The sequence below is a fragment of the Tiliqua scincoides genome, chromosome 4, assembly GCF_035046505.1.
Source record: "Tiliqua scincoides isolate rTilSci1 chromosome 4, rTilSci1.hap2, whole genome shotgun sequence".
Taxonomy (NCBI): Eukaryota; Metazoa; Chordata; class Lepidosauria; order Squamata; family Scincidae; genus Tiliqua; species Tiliqua scincoides.
Genome location: NC_089824.1, coordinates 84,613,972 through 84,632,970, shown reverse-complemented (window position 1 = coordinate 84,632,970; position 18,999 = coordinate 84,613,972). Strand labels below are relative to the sequence as shown.

The window sequence follows — 18,999 nt, the reverse complement described above, 5'->3', positions numbered from 1 at the left end:
CCAAGGTTTCAGGCAGGGATCTTTCAAAGCCCTACCTGGAGGTGCCAGGGATTGAACTTGGGACTTTCTGCATTAACAGAGAAGATCTACTCTTCCCTGAAAAAGAGGGATTTTTTGGAATTCGAAGCAGGGTCCTTTCTCACCTTGAGATTCGTATCCATAGACCAATATGCCTGGCAAAATGTTTTGAACACTTTGTGCTATATTAATGCTAAGTATTATGGACACTGTTTATTATGTCTGTTTGGACTTATTAATTTTAGCAACACTTGTTTTTTCTTTTTTGTTTGGTAATCACAGAACCATTCTGTTAAAAACGGCTGATAGAAATCTCCGAGACTCCTGTGTGGTTCACTATAGGTGGTACAATGAGAAAAGTGAAGATGCAACATTTCTACAGGTATTACTCTTCTATATGGGAAACATAAAAGTATGTGAATTTAGGGGATTTGGGTGGGGGAGGGATGACTATCTCTGTGCAGACTTGTATTGATGAATACTTGTATTGATGAAGGGGGAAGGGCAGAAATTCTCTGCTCATCTGAAATAAAGCCTTAGAAAGCAAGACTGATAGCCTATTGCATCACTGTGTTTTTAAAAAGATTACATTAAGAGGTGAGCCTTGAAATATTTTGCTGCATGTCCTAAGCTTTATTCTCTCTGCTAAACCACACTGTCCTGGCTAATACACTTTTGGAGTACCATCACTGTACAAACTGTACTTTATTTCATTCATATTCATGGATAAAATAATACACACCCATTCAGTTTCTAGACCACTTTGGGCATTCAAACATATGCCACAATAACGTTTGTTACTCTTTAGGGAGCCACGGGAATGTTTCTTATAAATGAAAGCATATGCATGTTAATATTTACAACAGAGAAGCAGAAAAAGTGGACACTGACAACACAAGACACAAACACAGGCTCATACCTTTAAAAGAAAACTTTAACAAATGAAAATAAAGTTTGTCTATTTCCATAAATCAGTGTCCCTGATGAATTACATAAACCTCTTGGGATAAAAAGCCAATTGAAAATAAATGCTGCTGGCATTTCAGAGACTAGGAAGAGAAAACAGAGAAGGCACATCTGCATGTTTATGTATTTTGCATGTGAATAAAGTTAATTAGAATCGGGGTCAATTAAAGGCCAGAAGGAGGGAAAAACAAGTAATCTGCAGCAAGTCCTCTGGCCATCATTGCAGCAGAGTCAGAAGATTCCAGCAGGAACTAGGAATAGCAGTTTTAACCTGCAGGCCTGGAACATGTGATGCAAGACACTCTGAAGTGAAAGGCGCTTAATGGGAAAGCAGGGGAAGATCATCACAAACACAATTTAAAATAAACTGTCTCCTGTTCTTATTGCAAAGGCTTAACACACATAATAAAAGAAGTAGGCCACTAGCTTCCCCAATAAACCACAGATACACATAAAGCTGCCATCTTAAAACTTTAACCAAACACCAAGGAGAACAGACAGACTGCTAAGAGGTTTATCTATAATAAATACAGCCTGGAACAGTTATGGTTGACAGTGTGAGCAATGAACCTGGGAACATCTGGTTCAATTCCCACCTCTGCCATGAACTTATCTGAAGGCCTTACGCAAGGCCTTCAGCTCTCAGCTTCAGCTCCAAGCAAGCCCTTGCCCTATCTGAAACATGGAGATAAAATATTGTTCCCTGGGAGAGAAGGGGCATTCCATACTAATTTGCATCTTGATCTATACCAGGGGTGTCCAAACTTTTTGGCAGGAGGGCCACATCATCTCTCTGACACTGTGTTGGGGGCCAGGAATAAAATTTGAATAAATTTATATAAATGAATATATTGGAGATGGAACTTGTATGAATGATTTAAGGTCTTGCAATAGCTCAAGACCTATAAAAGGCCTTGCACAAAGCAAGGCCAGTGTTTCCTTCGCTGCCTCTGCTGCACCACAGATGTCAAACAGCAAGCAGCCCTCATCCTACAGCTCATGTGAGAGATCGAACAGTCACCCTCATGCTTAGAACAGTTGCATCGGGCCAGCACAGGCTCCAGCAAGTCTCCCGAGGGCCAGAGGCTCACCGGAGACTGGGAACTCCCCAAGGGCCAGATTGGGAATCCCCGAGGGCTGCAAGTGGCCCCCGGCTCGGGGTTTGGGCACCCCTGATCTATACTACAAGGTTTATTAAGATTGTGTAGATGAAGCCCAATGAGCACTACATAAATCCTGAAATATCTGGGTCCCTGATTTTTATTCTCATAGCTCCAATTCTCTGGCTCCAATGTTTCCATACTGCTTGTTTATTTCTGGGGGCACAGGAAGTAGCAGTCAGCATATTAAACAAGAAGCAAATTAGCATCCTAGAACTACTTCCCAGAATGTGAATTCGGTAACGGCACCACTTCCCCCATTGGCTTTGTCTGGGAAGAGATCTGCATTCACATTCACTATTTTGCAGCTTGCAGTTTCTTTCTTATTGCCTTTTAAACTGTAAAATTGCACATCTTGACAAAGCATTCAGAGCCTGAGAGATAGAATGAGATATCCAAATATAGAAATAGAAAGATATGGCAGAAGCAGAGCCATTATTAAATACAGACATAGGGCATAATCCTAACCAACGTTCCAGCACTGACATAGCTGCGCCAATGTGGCGTGCATTGCATCCTGCACTGGGGTACAGTCAAGGGGGCCTCCACAAGGCAAGGGCGTGCTTGTTACCTTACCTTGGAGGTTGCATTGGGGCTAAGTCAGAGCTGGAAAGTTGGTTAGGATTGGGCCCATATCTACCTAACAGAGTAAAACTGATCTAAGGGTAATTCCCCCATCCTAGAAAACTGAGGGTGCTGCAGTTCTGTGAATAGGGAATTTCTAACAAAGTTTTCTGCACTGTCACTAAACTGTATTTCCCAATTCTTTTTAGAGAAACCATGACAGTTGAGCAGGTAAATTTGCAGCACAGGTATGCCCTTAGGCTTCAAGTAGCCGACGTTGGTTACTTTGAGCAAAAGCATCATTTAGCAGTAGTGACTCCAATTCCCTCATTCTATTTGCCAAACTCTAGTCTAGAACAAAGTAGATAGGAGCGATGCTGGTGTTGAACATAAACACTTGACTCAGTGTTTCCACCTTTTCATATCCAGTTCACATTCCTGAACCATTCTTTTGCACCAGTGACCCATCTGTACTGTCTCTGACTACCAACAAAAGTCAGAAATAAAGCACTGGTACTGACCTACTTCAGAACTTAGGAAACTGTCTTGACTGAGTCAGACCATTGGCTCGCCTAGCTCAGCACAGCTGACACTGAATGACTGCAGTTCTTCACAGTGTCAGAAGGAATTTGAACCTGGGACATTCTGAATGGCAAGCAAATGCTTGTCCACCAAGATACAGTCCCTTTCTTTTCTGAAGCAAAGGGCTTTACTAGTTTTATACTTGTCTTCCCAATACTGAATTCCTTTTTGGAAATAATTATTTCCATCTTATATCAAATTAGTAAGTAATTAGGAAGCCCTTGCCTAGCTCTGATTATAAACATTTGGGATATTGATTCTCAGCATTGTTCCCTTTGAGCAGTGCAGCCACACAGCTCAAAAGCCATTGAAGCCAAACTCTGCCACCCAGAACTTGGCACACCCAGAAGTCTAGCAATAACCTTTGATGTCATCACCGTGTGTCCAGAAATGCCAAAGAACTTCTGCACAGCAAGCAATAGGGTCCGTACAGCGGCATGGACCCCTTAGCGAGAGTCCACCAAGCACTGTTCATCTCACACAGTCTTCAGTTATTTCAATTGGCTGATCTCAGAGTAGAGTCCAGCAGATACTGTCTATTTACTGTTCCTTTTATCACTGGTATATGATAGAAGGCAAAGTAATTTTTTTTCTTTTAACATACAGCAAATGCACTTACTTAAATGGTGAAAACAAAAATGATAATGTGGTTTTCTTCTTCTGAGCCATCTTAACCTGAAAACAAAATAAGGGGAGGGGAAAAAAAGCTGTTAACAACATGTTTTACATGAAATAATTTTAGCTTAAGCACAAGACATAGCTCAAAGCAAAAACAAAAAACAGAAGCACATGTCAGCCTTCTACATTCATCACATTCAACATCTCATGGAGCTCTTCAGTTTTTTTTGTTTCAAACACTTAATCAAAGTTAGTAGCAAGGGAGGAGGAAGGAAATAAATAATTCATGCTCAACATGAGAAAAGCCTTCCTATTCTTAGGTTGTAATAAGGCACTCCTCTGGCCTGTTCCCAACTGCTTAGAAGATCAACTAGAGTCACCTCTCTTCTGAACCATATCGGTCTTCTGACCCATACTGAACCTAATTACTATTTTATTATTTCTAAACCAGAGGTTTTCTTTCCTGTTTCCAGAAATACCGGCACTAATGGAGAAGACTTCACCAACTTTGAAGGACAACATCACAGAATTGAGAGGGAGAGAATAATCTCCATGCTGATTCCACAGACAGCATAACACTCCAAGATAAGGGACGTTCTGAATTGACTTACAGACTTACAGGAATAGTTCCAGCAGCCCCATTCTGAGAGAGGTGGGAAAGACTGCAGTTCCCATCAGATAAATAATTAAGAATACAAATACAAAATTATAGTTGATGAGGGAAAAATGTTCAATACAGTCTGCAGAATATACCACTAAGCAGTATTAATGTGAGATCCAGGAGACCACCGCAAGTGAGTTTAATGTGCTGCTGGTCCAGCTCTTTTATCACTAAACCAGCAGCACAGGAAGCACTAGCATGAAAAAGAGGATTGTTGGCATCCTTCAGTCTTGGAAGACTATGGTATCACGCTCTGAATAGTGTTCTGGAAGTGTCCTCTCCAGTGCGCGAAGCCTGGGTAAAGTAGATATGGAGGATAGACTGTTACCCATGCAGCAAATCCCCCCTCTCCACGTCGCTGAAATGGTCCAATGGAAAGGCAGAAGCCAATACGGTTGGTTCCAGCGGCGTCACAGGAGTTGCCAGAACGTGACTGTGTTCAGCCATGAACTGCCTCAGGGACTCCGGCTCTGGATTTTGCCTCAAGGTTGACTCCTGAAGCCTTTTCCATAACTGGATGTAGCCACAAGGCAGTGGAGGTTTGGGATCAGAGTTTTCCTTCTCTCAGATGAGCTGCCTTCCCAGGCTAACGAGTCCCATCTACCCGGTGGCTGTTTAGTCGCCTCTTATGACAAGTACAGCCAAACTGAGGGCCTATTCTTATCCCCAGCCCCCAGGGTAGTGGAGGGAAAAGGAGGGTAGTGGTGAAGGAATCCTTGTGTTGCTTTTATGCAACAGTCCTGTGATTAGCCCATCCATCCATGCTGACCCCATGACTCCTTCAATCTACTACAGTGCTACTGAGGAAAAACATGAAAGCCAGCAAGGTTCCTTTGGGGTTTGTGAGTGTGAATGCACAGGTCCAAATCCCAAATGAGACTTGCAAATGAGTCTAAAAATTTAAAATTACCATTTTATAGGCACTATTTATGACTTTGAAAAATACATATCTCTGTGTTAGACTAGACTAGATTGTCTACAGAAAAAACATCAAAGGGATTATGATAATTTCTTTCACCCTGATTTTGTTGCTTTTCTAGGCTTTGGGTTCCATTGACACAGCACATTTGACTTAAGCAAGATGCCATAGTAAGAACTCAGTTCCAAATGCATTCCTTATTACAGGTCAATATGTTAACCAATGAATTCAGCTCCCTTGAGAATCTGTTCTTTCTTTCCTTTCTGTCTTTCTCCAACTACCTAGTCCTTCATAGGTTGCATAAATGTTACTTAAAAGTACATAGGCAATCACTTGAGAAATCTCAGAAGCTTCTGCATAAGATTTCCAGGGAATCAGATCCAAGCTTTCTAATTTATTAATGCCTTTCTATTTAAAATATTCATGGTGATTTTCAAAACTGCTCAAACCAAAAACACAATGAAAACATGAAAATAAACTGTACATCACCATCTTGAACAGTACAAATACAGCAATACAGGTGGAGCATCATTATCCGTTCCTGGAACCCATGCAAATACCAACTTTCACGTGAAACCAAGCCATGTGAAATTTGGGTTCCACCAAGCTCTGACCACGACCAGAGCCTTCCTTCTGGCGAAAACCAGAAGTGCCCTTCTAGGACCTCCTGAGGCCATTTTGAGGCTGCGCATTGCCTCCGTGGGCCTCTGAAAGGCCTCTGAAAGCCTCAGGTGCTCCAGTCACCTCCAGAGGCTCTTCTGAGGCCTGTGGAGGCTGCGCACAGCCTCCACAGGCCTCAGTAAAGCCTCCAGAGATCCTAGAGTGGCACTCCAGTTACCTCCGGAAGGTTCAGGTGGGGCCAAGTCTAGCTCCAAGCAGGTCCTGGGGAGCGTTGAGTCAGATTATTGATTAAAAATATTGCAAATAAAGAGACTGTAATTAATAGCAGCATAGCACACCAATAGTGACTAATCACTGCCTAATAATTCATAAAGGGAAGACTTTACAAGCTAAAAATGTATTTACATGCTGGAGGAAACTATCCAGAATAAGAGTAAAGCAGTTTTCACCATGAGAGATTCCACAATGCATGCACCACCACAAAAAAGCCCCACTCTATGCTACTACAGATTTAACTTCTGTAATAGAAGGAACAAGGAGCAGAGCGGAATAGAACTGGGTAGTTCATGATCAGAATGGAACAAATGAAAGATCTTCCTCTAATTACTTAGAACGCAGACTATTTAGGTCTTCAAAGGAAGTAGAAAGCAGGTTGCACAGGGTTGAATTGAACCTTGCCAGTGGCTTGTCTACTAGGGTACAACCTCCTCATCCTTGCACTAGCAGCAGTGCTTCCCAGTAGTATACTGGCAAGCAGCAGGGTCCGCCAGCATACCAAGCAGGTAGGATTGGGTCATTAGCGTCATGAATTTTAACTTTAAAAAAAATCTTCGATGTAGCTTATTTCTTTATTTTTAGATCAAAGCTTTTAGATATTGTTTTTATCATGTTGACAATTGCCAAGTTTTCCCACCACCACAAGGGTTGAAAATGTGCTTTTCAATGCTTGCTTATGTGATTTTACAGGAAACTGTTTAACAGACTGATCAGGACTTGGAACAGGCAAAAGAAGGACCACAGCTACTGCAATGGGAAGAAGGCTGAATTAGGGCCCAGTCCTAAATGGTCCAAGCGTTGGCGCTAAGTTCCGGTTCCAGCACTGGGTGTTGCAAATGTATCGTAAGGTATGTCTGTGGCACCAGAGGAGGAAGGGCCACTGGCACTGGACCACAGCGTCACATAAATAGCTGGATGATGCTCCTCCAGCACCCACTGGCAGTAAGACTTCCTGGGGTGGGGGGAGGTAGGGAGTGGCAGAATGGGGAGGAAGGAAGGGAGAACTGGGCCCAGGAGGAGGCGGAGACAGCAGCAAACTGTTGCCACATCCTGTGCTCCCTGCTAGCCCAGGTAGCCCAACACAGGCCTCTTCAGGTCTGTGCCTGCTCAAAAGCAGGCACAGATCTAAAAAGACCATTGGCACCGTAACTGCATTACCCAGCTCAGCGTAAGGGAGCAAACGCTCCTTTACTCCAAGGAAACTCCTGGTGCTAGCACAGCACCCAAAGGATCCAGCACTAGCCATTTCAGCACTGCTGGAGCCCTGAACACTGCTGGGATTAGGATTGGGCTGGCCATCAACAGTGCACCTAGCACTGGGTAAAGGGGCAAATGCCGTGGGTCCGTGTGCCTCCAGGACCATTTGGGAAACCTCACTGGTTGGAAACTGCACTTCCAGTTTTCTGTGGTCCAGTCAATCCTACAGTTGTGTAAGGCTCAGTCAAGCTCCAGAGTCGGGGGGGGGGCCAGCTTTGCGGACCTTTGCCCTGGGAGTGGGGAGGGGGAAGTCTGCCACAACTGCCTATCCATCTCAAAAAAGTTCTGATGTCTTGCTGATACAGCAATGGCTGAAAGAAAAGCACCCTTTCCACCATCACAGCATAGACCTCCCAGGGAGCTCTATTTGGCCTGCATTCCATCTCCTTTGTTGAAAACAGTTTCTCAATCATCTGCACTGGTAGTAAAAGGCATGGAGGGGACCAGGATCTGCTGTCCCAGAAGACTATGCCAGAGAGCAATGGCAACAGGACTTAGGACAGCAGCTTATTCCAAAATTCTACCAGGACAGAAATGTAGGAGACAATAGCAGAGTGACTAATAAATCCTCCAAAGTATCTTGGAACTTTTCTGGATCTATGAGTCTCCAGAAGTAAATAATCATAATAGGCTTTTGTTTTTATGGACGGTATAAGGTCCTACACCTTACCCAGGTAATATCTGGCAGATGAGAACTTGAAAGTAAGAGCGATTCATTTTCGGTTTTATTTAGCATGTAGCAAAAACTGCATGCACACATCCGCATGGGAATGTTCTTCCCAGCTGCAGAGGAAACACAAAGCCTAACTCCACAAATGTTTATGATTCAAGCCCCATTTGCTTCAACAGGACATATGCCAGCAAAGTACTTTGAGAATTGTCAGCAACAGACATTAAAGAGATCAAATTACATTCCAGAACAATTCTACCAATCTATTAGAAGGCACTGCTTTCGCTGGCATCTATTCACACTGGCAAGCTAGAATATGACACAAATTAAATTTTGTCTCTTAGTACAGCACCACAATTACCGTGAAATGGTCAGATGCCTGCTTAAGTCAGCAAAAAGTATCAGAACGGTGCACAGATAACAGGGAGGCTGAAGGGGACCTGGTCCCTTTAGATGCTATTTCAGAAGGCTACATGATAGCCATGATTTGGCTAAAACTGGGCAGGGGAGAACATCGTTTATGGTTTGTGTGTTTCATTTAGGTCCTCCCCATCGACACTTTCCCCCATAACTGAAGCACTGTATCAGATGGTTATAGTAAAAAGGGCTGCAGTAAAAGGAGATTTAAGCTAATTTTTCCCTAATGCCACGATGGCTTATTTTTAAAAAATTTGATATCTTAAGGTAAACTCATGATTTTCTATTATTCTACATTGGTCATAAACATGTAAACATATGCACGTCATAGGAATTTTAAAACCTACTTTTCATTGCAAGTATTGATTTGAACATGTACTGGCAAAGTACATGAATCTGTGAGGGTTACGTTCCAGAATCCCCAGTGGTTAAGCAAAACTGTAAATAACAGGGGACACACCCCCCCAGCAGCCTCTGCAGGGCTCAGAACACCTTCTGGAAGCAAGGGGAGCAGAGCTCAGGAAACTGCAGATATGGGGACCCCGTCGTCGTCGTCATCCCCCCCCCCGGTAATGCCTGCATTTGAGTTGTACTTTCTTTACCTTGAATTGTTCAAGAATCTGAGCAGCATTTGTAAATATATTCTCTGCTTTAAAGTAAGCAGAATTATTCAGGTACTCCAGAGGCAGAATTCCCTGAAAATAGAACAAAATTCAGATTTATGTCCAAAGGAAGTTTACAATATTTATTTTTATACATAGTAATAGTCTTGTCCCCAAGGGATTCACAATCTTAAAAAAAAATATCAACTCTTTTCTCCTCTGCCGAATCACAGCACCATGGGTGATGGCCATGGTTATGGCCATTGTCAGTGTGGAAGGGTACTAAATTTGACACTAAACAGCAATAGTTCCAGTTCATAGAAAAAGAACTGTAATTTTGCTGGAGTTTGCTGCTCCAGTGTTACAAATAGACAGCTTGCAAAAGCATAGATTTGGAAAAGTGACTTAGGTGGAAGAAAAAGAACAGGGAAAAATGGCTTTTTATCCATGCCCAAGCTTCATGCTCTTCTGGCAGTAATCATGGGTGAAAATGACACATATCAAATGAGAAAAGGGGAGTTCTGCAATATAATAGGTCACACACCACCCTAGTGCACACACAATTCTCAGAGTATAAAATTTAAAGATTCCTAATCAATTATATGTTTGCCTACCAAGCAGAATAAAGGTACAAGATTATTCAGAAGCATTTCAGTTTGTCTAAGAGGTTTACTCACCATTGTTCCAGTTATATTGGTTTAATTATTTTTGAGTCAGATGTCAGGGAGAAGGGTTCTAGCCTATTTCTCACCAACATCTAGTTCTTCCTCTCTCTCTTTCTCTGGTGCATGTCGATGATAGGTAGACAGAGACGCAAGAGCAATTTCAATCAAGTAATGACTCTCCTTCCCTATTTATCTCCAAGAGAAAAACCAGCATATTGCTTACCACAGAGTTCAAGGGAAATGGGACTCCAATGAGGGAAGCCATCAGAGGTGCTATATCAGCCTACAAAACAAACAAGATCTCAAGTTAAAGCTTACACACTGTTACCATAAACACCTAAAAAAAGTCTGTATCTTAAAATTTACACAAATTTACAAGTGCTCAGGTAATTTACAAGAGTTCAGGTAGTTCAAAATAACTATGCCTGTGTCTAAGTGATGGCAGGATAAGTTGTACTGTTTTTAGGAAATTCAAAATGAAGTGGAAGAAAAACAGAACAGAAGGATCTAGGAACAAGAAAGGCTCAGTGCTTTGGGGGGGGGGGATGAGAAGACAAGCTTGTTTTGGAGGCAGGGAAACCCTAGAGCTATGGTCCTTTGCAGACCTCATTTCCACTCTTCTAAACATGGTGCTGTGGCTGTGCTATGGCCTGTGGGATAAACCAAAATTTCCACATAACAAGCTTTTGCAAACCCACTTCAAATCCTAGTTACAAAATGTGATTATTATTTTCTCCTGATGAGAATGTCAATAGCCATGAGGCACTATACCACGGTTAAAGAAAAGATGAAAGGGAAAGGGGAATTTGTTAGTAGCACAGAAAAGGGATGTGAGCAGGATGGAAGCATTAGGCTTTCCTTCAGCCTACTAGTAGTCTCCACAGCCTACTCCCAATCTCCCCTTTATGGTTAAGAGAATAGTCCAAATTTATTTCAACTTACAAGTCAAATATTTGGCTATAATTTCAAAGAAAATTTTTTTTACTACCATTTTTAAGTTCTGTCTTGTCTGTATGGCTTCAGTGATAGCAAAAAGAAATGCTAATAAACTGCAAGTTAAATAAACTTAATACCTGGTTGACATCTTGTCGCTTCCAAGTTTCCAGCTTCCACTCTATACAAAGATAAGAAAATGGCAATTTGTGACACACACCCAAGTTTCAGGGAAAATAATTCATTTTATCAACTGAAACATTAAAACACCCAGGATCTCGACAATTAAAAATCATTAAAAAGCACCAGCTCTCAGTATCAATTAAAAGCTTCCATAAATAAAAACGTCTTAAAAGCTTCCATAAATAAAAACGTCTTGAGGCACCACCTAAAAGTCTCCAGAGAGGGAGCTGTTCTTAATTCCAGGGGTTCCATAAATGGGACACCACCACCAAGAAAGCCCTATTCCTAGTCACCACCCTCACCTCTACAGGTGGGGCACAATCAGAAGGGCCCCGTCAGATGATCTGATTATAGGTAGGATTATATGGGTAGGATTATATGGACGAAGGCGGTCCCTCAAATACCCTGGTCCCAAACCGTACAGGGCTTACAAAACTAGCACTTTGAATTCAGCCCGGAAATGAACCAGCAGCCAGTGTAGCCGCTGAAGCAGTGGCCCAACTGAGTCGAACCGATCAGCCCCAGCAACGACACAGGCAGCCGCATTCTGCACTAGTAATGTATGCAATGCATTTTGAGCTCTTTGGGAACATGGTGTATAGATACTATTCCTTCTGTCATAAATGCATTTCCATCCACTGTCCTACTACACTCAAAGCTCAGTCCTAAACAGGTTTATTCAGCAATAAGCCCCACCAAGTTCAATGGAACTTACTTTCATAGTAAATAAATACAGGATCACAGATTTGTTTTAAACTTGCCTGGGTGCCCTAGGAAAATGCTGCACATTTGAGCTTTGACAGATATCTGAATTTCAAACATAGATTTAGTGATGGCATTTGGGGACAAGGGTGGGGGGTTTGAATGTTGTACTTGTTCCAGAGAGATCTGCGTTGAAAACCATGGAAACCATGAACAGACATGTGGCCTTCAGTAAATTTCGGTTTCCTATTTTCTGAGGAAAATATATCAACTCACTGGTGGCAGTTAAGACTGCAAAGCAGTTTGACCTTTAACAAATTTATAGAAAAGATCAACTATAATTTGCATATATAATCTTATTTACCTTTCAAAAACTTATCTTCAAATTGTTGAGAGGAAACTCTCTGTGGATACTTGATTCCCGCTCCCCAAGCAACTAATGGTGTTAAAGTCTCTGATGGGTGACTGGCCCCATGAGACCCTGAAAACACAACAAAAACCAAGACAAAGTTACCTTATTATACAATTACGGACTTTCTGCTCTGGACAAACCTGCTCCAGACACTTTAGGACAACAATCAACAATGGTACTTTTTAAAACAAGTGTGTACTTACTCAGGGCTCTCCACTGAAGAACTTCAAAAGGAGGACTAGGGAGTCAGTTTTACCTAAAATAGTTCCTATGACTACATTTAGCACAATATTTCCTAATAAAAGCCTTCTTGACTTTTCCCTGAACATGTTATCTTTACCCATATGTAATAATATCCTTGTCTGGGATCTTTGCTTCTCTTACCACCTTCGGTCGTTCAAAGGTTTCTTGATTTCTTAAAATGACCTCATCAATTTTTCCCAAACTGCTCTGTATGCAGTCCTCTCGAGTCATAGCTGCAGTCTTTTCTCCTTAAATGGGTGGGAAAGCTAGCAGTACAATGAGAGTATAAGAGGCAACAAACTATACTCCAAGCTCCGTCCACTATTCACTATTAATGAGTAGTGTCATCCCCAACAAAACAGAAACCAAGTTCAAGCCTTGCCTTTTTCATACAGAAATTGATCCTTTAAAAAAAAAAAAAGTAGCTTTACAGTATATAAAACAAAGAGAAACACTACTAAATGAGGATTACCAAGGAATCTAGTAAATCAGGGAGCTTTGATTTTTTTAAGTAACTTCTTGTCAATGAAAACATCCTTTAGTACCAAACCATCTCATGAGAAAGAGATTCATTTCAAGGCAGGCTTTATTTTTAAAGGGACCAATCAATTTTCATCAGCACTTTAATAGGTTCTTCAAACCAGGTTGAAGAAAAGGATCATGTTTAATAAATGCATGCCTATCCAGCAAAGACAGAAATTCCATATCTATCACATTAAATTCTCATTTGTCAATCACAACGCTAGTCCCTCTCAAAGTAATTTCCGTATCAGCCACTGTCATGGCAGGACGTTTGATCACACAAAAAGCCAAACAGAGCACCTCTCATGTGGTTTAACCTTCAGCAAAACAAAATGAATCATCATGACCTTAGCCAGTACCATAATGTTGTGAATCATGCTGCCCTATTATTACTCAAAACTTTCCCTTTAGATTTGGTGAGGATTGACACTAAACTACGGATGTTAATTTGTCAGTGCAAAAGACCATGCCATTTGGTTCATCAGCCTATTTCTGAAGCTGGTTAATATCAGATCACTGGTCCATCTAGACCAGGGGTGTCCAAAGTTTTTGGCAGGAGGGCCACATCATCTCTCTGACACTGTGTCGGGAGCCAGGGGAAAAAAATTAGTTTACATTTAAAATTTGAATAAATTTACATAAGTTTACATAAATGAATATATTAAAGATGAACTTATATGAATGAAGGTCTTGCAATAGCTCAAGACCTATAAAAGGCCTTGCACAAAGCAAGGCTGGCCTTTCCTTTGCTGACATGGCTGCATCACAGATGTGAAACTGCAAGCAGGGGAGGAAGCCTTCATCCCACAGCTCACATGAGAGGTCAAACAGTCGTCCTCACGCTGAGAGCTGTTGCATTGGGCCAGTGTGGGCTTCAACAAATCTCCAGAGGGCCAGAGGCTCATTGGAGACTGGGGGCTCCCTGAGGGCCGCACTGAGAACCCTTGAGGGCCGCAAGTGGCCCCCGGGCCGGGGTTTGGGCACCTCTGATCTAGACCATTATTTGACCAATACCAGCTCTCCAAAATCTCAAGGACAATCTTCGCAGCCCTACTATCCAAGAGCCTTTGAACTGGAGATTCCAGAGAATCAGTCTGGGATCTCCTTTATGCAAAGTATGTGTTCCACCACCAGTCTGGGGGCTCTTCCTATTCTTACACAAGGAACAAAGATGGTCATCTCACTGCAGAAGAAGGGAAGAACCTAAAAATAGTTTCCTTGGCTTGAGTATGGGATGTGGAGTCAAGGAAGGTTTTATGTCTCCTTTTTTGTTGTTAACTTTGGGACTGGCTGGCAGCACTGCAAAGAGATTTGCTGGACAGCAGTAGGTTTGATGGTGTGGAGAGGCTGCTTCTGTTTGCCGACCACTGTCACCCAGAATCTAGCAAAACCTGCTGGTGCATTTGCTTCTGCAATACCTATTCCAACGACATAGACTTAACTGATTACTACAAACACACCATGGGTCTTCAGCATTTTCATCCCCGTAAGGATACATGACCTTTATAAGAAATTTGTGCTGAACTTCCCAACTCTCAGGAAAAGAGAAAGGCAAAAACCAGAAGTTTCCTGTTAATCTGAGCTGCTGTGTGACAATATTCTTAGAAGTCTCACCCCAATCTGTCATTCCATGATCAGAAGTCAATATAAAAGCAGTGCTGCTATCATTTCCATAAAAATCTTCAATCAGTGAAACCATTTCTTTTACACCTTCGTCTACCTTCCTGATATTATTCTTGTATTCCCTATAGAAGAGAGAGAGAGTGCATAAGTATAATGTTTTGATAAGATTGTAACAGTGAATCCAGACATTCCTTTGGATAGACGCAAGAAGGTAATGGACAAAGATTCAAGTTTTCTATTGTAGTCTGCATTTCAACAATAGGTCCTCACTATTTACACTTTAAACAAGCTGAACTTCACACACTCCAGCTGGTTTCCTGTGCCAATGACAAAGAAAGTCAGGATGCAGATACAGAAAAACATTTGCAGATTCAGCTGTCAGATTCTTTAATTCAGCATATCTACAATTCAAACACAAATTCATGAACATATCATAATTTATCCCCACATATTGGGAATCATAGTGTTAACAGGGCAGTTGGAATTTATAAAAACCCTCAGCACCCTCATACTAAAATTCCGTGTTTCCTTGCGAGCCATCATAGCAGTTCAAGATTTCTATGGGTTGTCTTCCTACAAAACGTCCTGCACCAGAAGGCCTGCTCTGGAAGTGAGATGATACAGTAAACCCGAGTAGGGTCTTCTCAATATTAATGTCGCACTTTTGGGATGCCCTTTCCAGAAAGGTTATGAAGGAGAGTGGCATGTCTAGCAGACAAAACAATAGAGTTTTTTGTTTTTAGCAGGCCTCTTAAAATAAAAGTGTGGCTAAAGGTGGTTGCTTCTTTTGTACTCATTTTAATAGTTGTTTTTTTTTTGATGTTATTGTTGTTACAAATGCTATACAATGTCTTAAAATCAACTGGAAATGCAATTAATAACTTAACATAATAAAATGTTAATTGGAGTTCTGATGCTTAAGGGACCAATCCTAAAATCCCCCGGCACCAGCACTGAGCTTCAGCACCGGCACTGGGTGTCATAAACATGACATAAAGCACGCTTACAGAATCCTCCAAGCAAGGACCACCGGACGGACATTCCCCAGAGGACCAGAAGCTCTGCGTGGTGGTAAGGTCTGTTGCGGGGGGGGGGGGGAGGAACCAAGGCAGCAAAATAGCTTGCGCAGACTTGAGAAGCCCCATTGCGGGGCTTGGGGGTTTCCTTAGGGAAGGAGACAAAAGTCCTGAGACCTCAGGAGGTGGCCCTGGATGCAGTGGTAGCTGTATGGTACCGCTCCCCCCAGTGGCACCGCCAGGGATAGGACTAGGGTGTAAGAGACCCACGGGTATGGCTGCAATCCACTCTTATTGGATTTCACTGGCTCTTCTTATTGGATTTCACAGGGACTAAACTTGCCCGAGAGCTTTCCTTCCCTCTCCTTTCCCTCGAGGGCAATCCCAACTCCCTCTGGCCTGTATCACAAGACAATGGAAAGTCCCCAAGTTTCTCTTCTGTACACATCTCAAAATTCCAGTGTTTTTCTTGGTACAATTAAGAAGTCTGAGGCTGTCACTGAAAAACACATTTAGACAAGCTATGGCAAAAGGTGAAATTAAAGTGCTTGGAACACTTTATTGTCATCATGAGAAAATTAACCAACTTTTCTGAAAAGAAGAAACATAATTTCAGATCTCATTGTAGCTCAAATGTTTTTTGTCACAAGTTAATATAATACTTTTGTTTCAAAATCAGATTTTAAGCGTACACAGGGCATTAACCAATCATAATTTGGCCATTTTCAGCCCCATGGATTTTGGTGGTCTCTACTTAAATCTCCCCCATTGATATAAACTGAATTGAATTATTTGTTATATCGATAAAATAGTTCATTATTCTTGATATATTCACATTGCTGCTTGCTTGATTTTCTCATTTCACTTGTAGTTAACTGCTTTTCGTAGATGAGAGCAATCTACAAAAAGAACTGCTATATAAATAAAATGACTGTTACTATCAATGGTACTTAAAACTGCTCCTTAGCTGGCTCACACCCAAAATGTATTATAATTCAAAGGATAAAAATGAACTCACTGTACCTGGAATAAGGTCGATGAGCATGCCCATTTGTATCTATCCCTAATAAATGCAGAAAAAGCACAATTTTTTGCTCGTGTAGTTTCAAAAACAATGTCTCATTGTTTCTAGCTGAGGTGAAGAAATCCTAGGTAGAAAAAGTTAGTTAAAAATTATTCTGAGCACCAGAAACTATCCAGACTTTTTGTTTCGAATTTGATATCATATCACCAATAGACATGCAGAAAAGATAGAGCTATTCACTCACTTTTATACAATAAAACAGGCAACCCAAACCTAACCTGTGCTGCATACAGAGCAGGTTAGGAGAAGGCTGGAAGTCTACTCAGGGTAAGAGGATTTTTTCCCCTTAGGCTGGGAAAAGCCCCAGCCTGCCCTATATGGCTCCTTGGATCTGTGACAGCTATTTACAGCCCAATCTATCCTTGCTAGTGCCCAGGGCTATCCTATGGGTGCTGGGCTAGCATTGGGAGTCAGGTAACGCTGCCATGGCACCAATGCATCTCCTCGGATCTCTGCCCACTTTTGAGTGGGTGGAGACCCAAGGAGGCCCATGTCGGACTACCCAGGCCAGGAGGGAGCACAGGATATGGTAGCACAGCCTGCTGCCTTCTCCACCCCTCTCCGGCCCAATTCTCTCCTCCCCCCCAGTTCTGCACAACCCATGTTCCCAAAGCCACACTACCGCCAGCCACGTGGTGTCTTCTTTCTGGGGTGAGGCTCAATGCTAATGCTCTTTACACTCCAGGTGCTGCAAAAGTTATTTACGATATGTTTGCAACTGCCAGCACCGGCGCTTGTTCATCATAGGATTGGGCCCTCAACTATCTTTATTTACCTTGACATGGTCAAAAACCCAAGTATCTAGCACAGAGGCATCTTTTGCTCCAAAATCTTCACTTCCAGCTTTGTAACAATTCGTGTAAACATGATCATCACTGGCACCTGCAAGAAAACATCAGGGACCAACTGAAAAGGAGTGTTCGTACGTCCTACTTGGTCTTTATAATAGGCAAACAGCTTCCTTTATTAGCAAAATACAAAATAATAACACATTCAGAGAGAAAGAATAAACCAAACCAAAACAGTAGATGGAAGTCAAAGAATTACAAAAGGAATAAAATCTTTCCGGTATTTAATACTTATATCCCACCCAAGGCAACTATGCATTCATTAATAATGTATCTGTTCCACATATAAATATATCAAGGTTGAGTACCTGAACTATTTGTATTATTATGTTTTGCCCCAAACTATTTCCAGTTAGTTGGGTGTTAGTTCAGCAAATGCACTACTATTAACAACATGCTGTGAATTTTAAATTATAGAAAAACACTTTGCTGAAAGTATACAGTCATTTACAAAGAAAAAAATAAGAACACCACAATGGTAATGAGTTCCACGTTTGCTTATTTTTAATCAACATTATAGAAACCCAGGAACAACAGTGAAAATAAAAGGGGGGAGGGAATGTGAAACAATACAAAAGATTCCAGAGGATTCCAATGACACATTGTGGCTAGGAAGCTCAACTGAAAGAAGGATGGAACTCTAGGCAACAAAGGGTCCTGAATGCCCTCTAGATTTTCAGAGTAGAAAAAATGAGGGAAGCAGGAAACCTAATTACGGAATTAGAGATAAAGTAAAATGCCCAGAAATATTACTCCTGCCACCCCCCATTCTGCAATACATGTTCACTGTATCATTGCTGGTTAGTAGCAGTTAAGGCATTCACTTCTACATGCCCCAAATTCTACTTTAGTATGCATAAAGCTCATTTATATATCTAAAATAGGAATGTCACAGGAGGAAGGTGAAGCTTAGGGCCCAATCCTATAGAACTTTCCGGCACCGATGCAGCTTCAATGCAGCCTCAAGGTAAGGGAACAAATGTTCCCATACCTTGAGAAGGCCTCTGTGACTGCCTTCCCAAAACAGGAAGCAGTGCATACCCCAATGGCACACCAGCACTGGCACTGGAAAATTGGATAGGATTGGGCCCTTAGGTGCTACATCAAAACCAGTATGCGAACTGTGGTGAAAATCCCTATATATGGCCTATTTTCCACTTGTTTTGGAGAAACATTGTTGCACCTCATAGGCTTCTGTGATGTTTCAGCATCCCAAAGGGCTTGCTCTGTCATCCAGCTGGAACAGCATTTGTTCCATTATTGTGGATCTTCTTCCTCACAAGCTGGTAGACAAAGGTGAGACACCTAATTAGACTGTGAAGTCCACCTGGTTTCCAGGAGCTCATATGGCTACAACTATCCACTCCTGAAGGTAAAACCAGATTAATGCCCACATATTATAGATTGAGGGGTCACTCTCGTCCCTTGCATATTTCC

At 41.9% G+C, this 18,999-nt stretch overlaps 1 protein-coding gene across 2 annotated transcripts in view; it reads right to left on the bottom strand.

Moving 5' to 3' along the window:
* PIGN (phosphatidylinositol glycan anchor biosynthesis class N) overlaps positions 1 to 18,999 on the bottom strand; it is a 102,345-nt gene that overhangs the window by 66,490 nt on the left and 16,856 nt on the right. For both annotated transcript variants that reach the window (XM_066623851.1, XM_066623852.1), the window contains exons 5-12: positions 17,490 to 17,596; positions 16,654 to 16,778; positions 14,606 to 14,736; positions 12,179 to 12,295; positions 11,070 to 11,110; positions 10,220 to 10,279; positions 9,332 to 9,424; positions 3,910 to 3,965 (exon numbers count right to left, since the gene is read on the bottom strand). In XM_066623851.1, the coding sequence (XP_066479948.1) occupies positions 3,910 to 3,965; positions 9,332 to 9,424; positions 10,220 to 10,279; positions 11,070 to 11,110; positions 12,179 to 12,295; positions 14,606 to 14,736; positions 16,654 to 16,778; positions 17,490 to 17,596 (730 nt within the window). The remainder of the gene's footprint in view (positions 1 to 3,909; positions 3,966 to 9,331; positions 9,425 to 10,219; positions 10,280 to 11,069; positions 11,111 to 12,178; positions 12,296 to 14,605; positions 14,737 to 16,653; positions 16,779 to 17,489; positions 17,597 to 18,999) is intronic.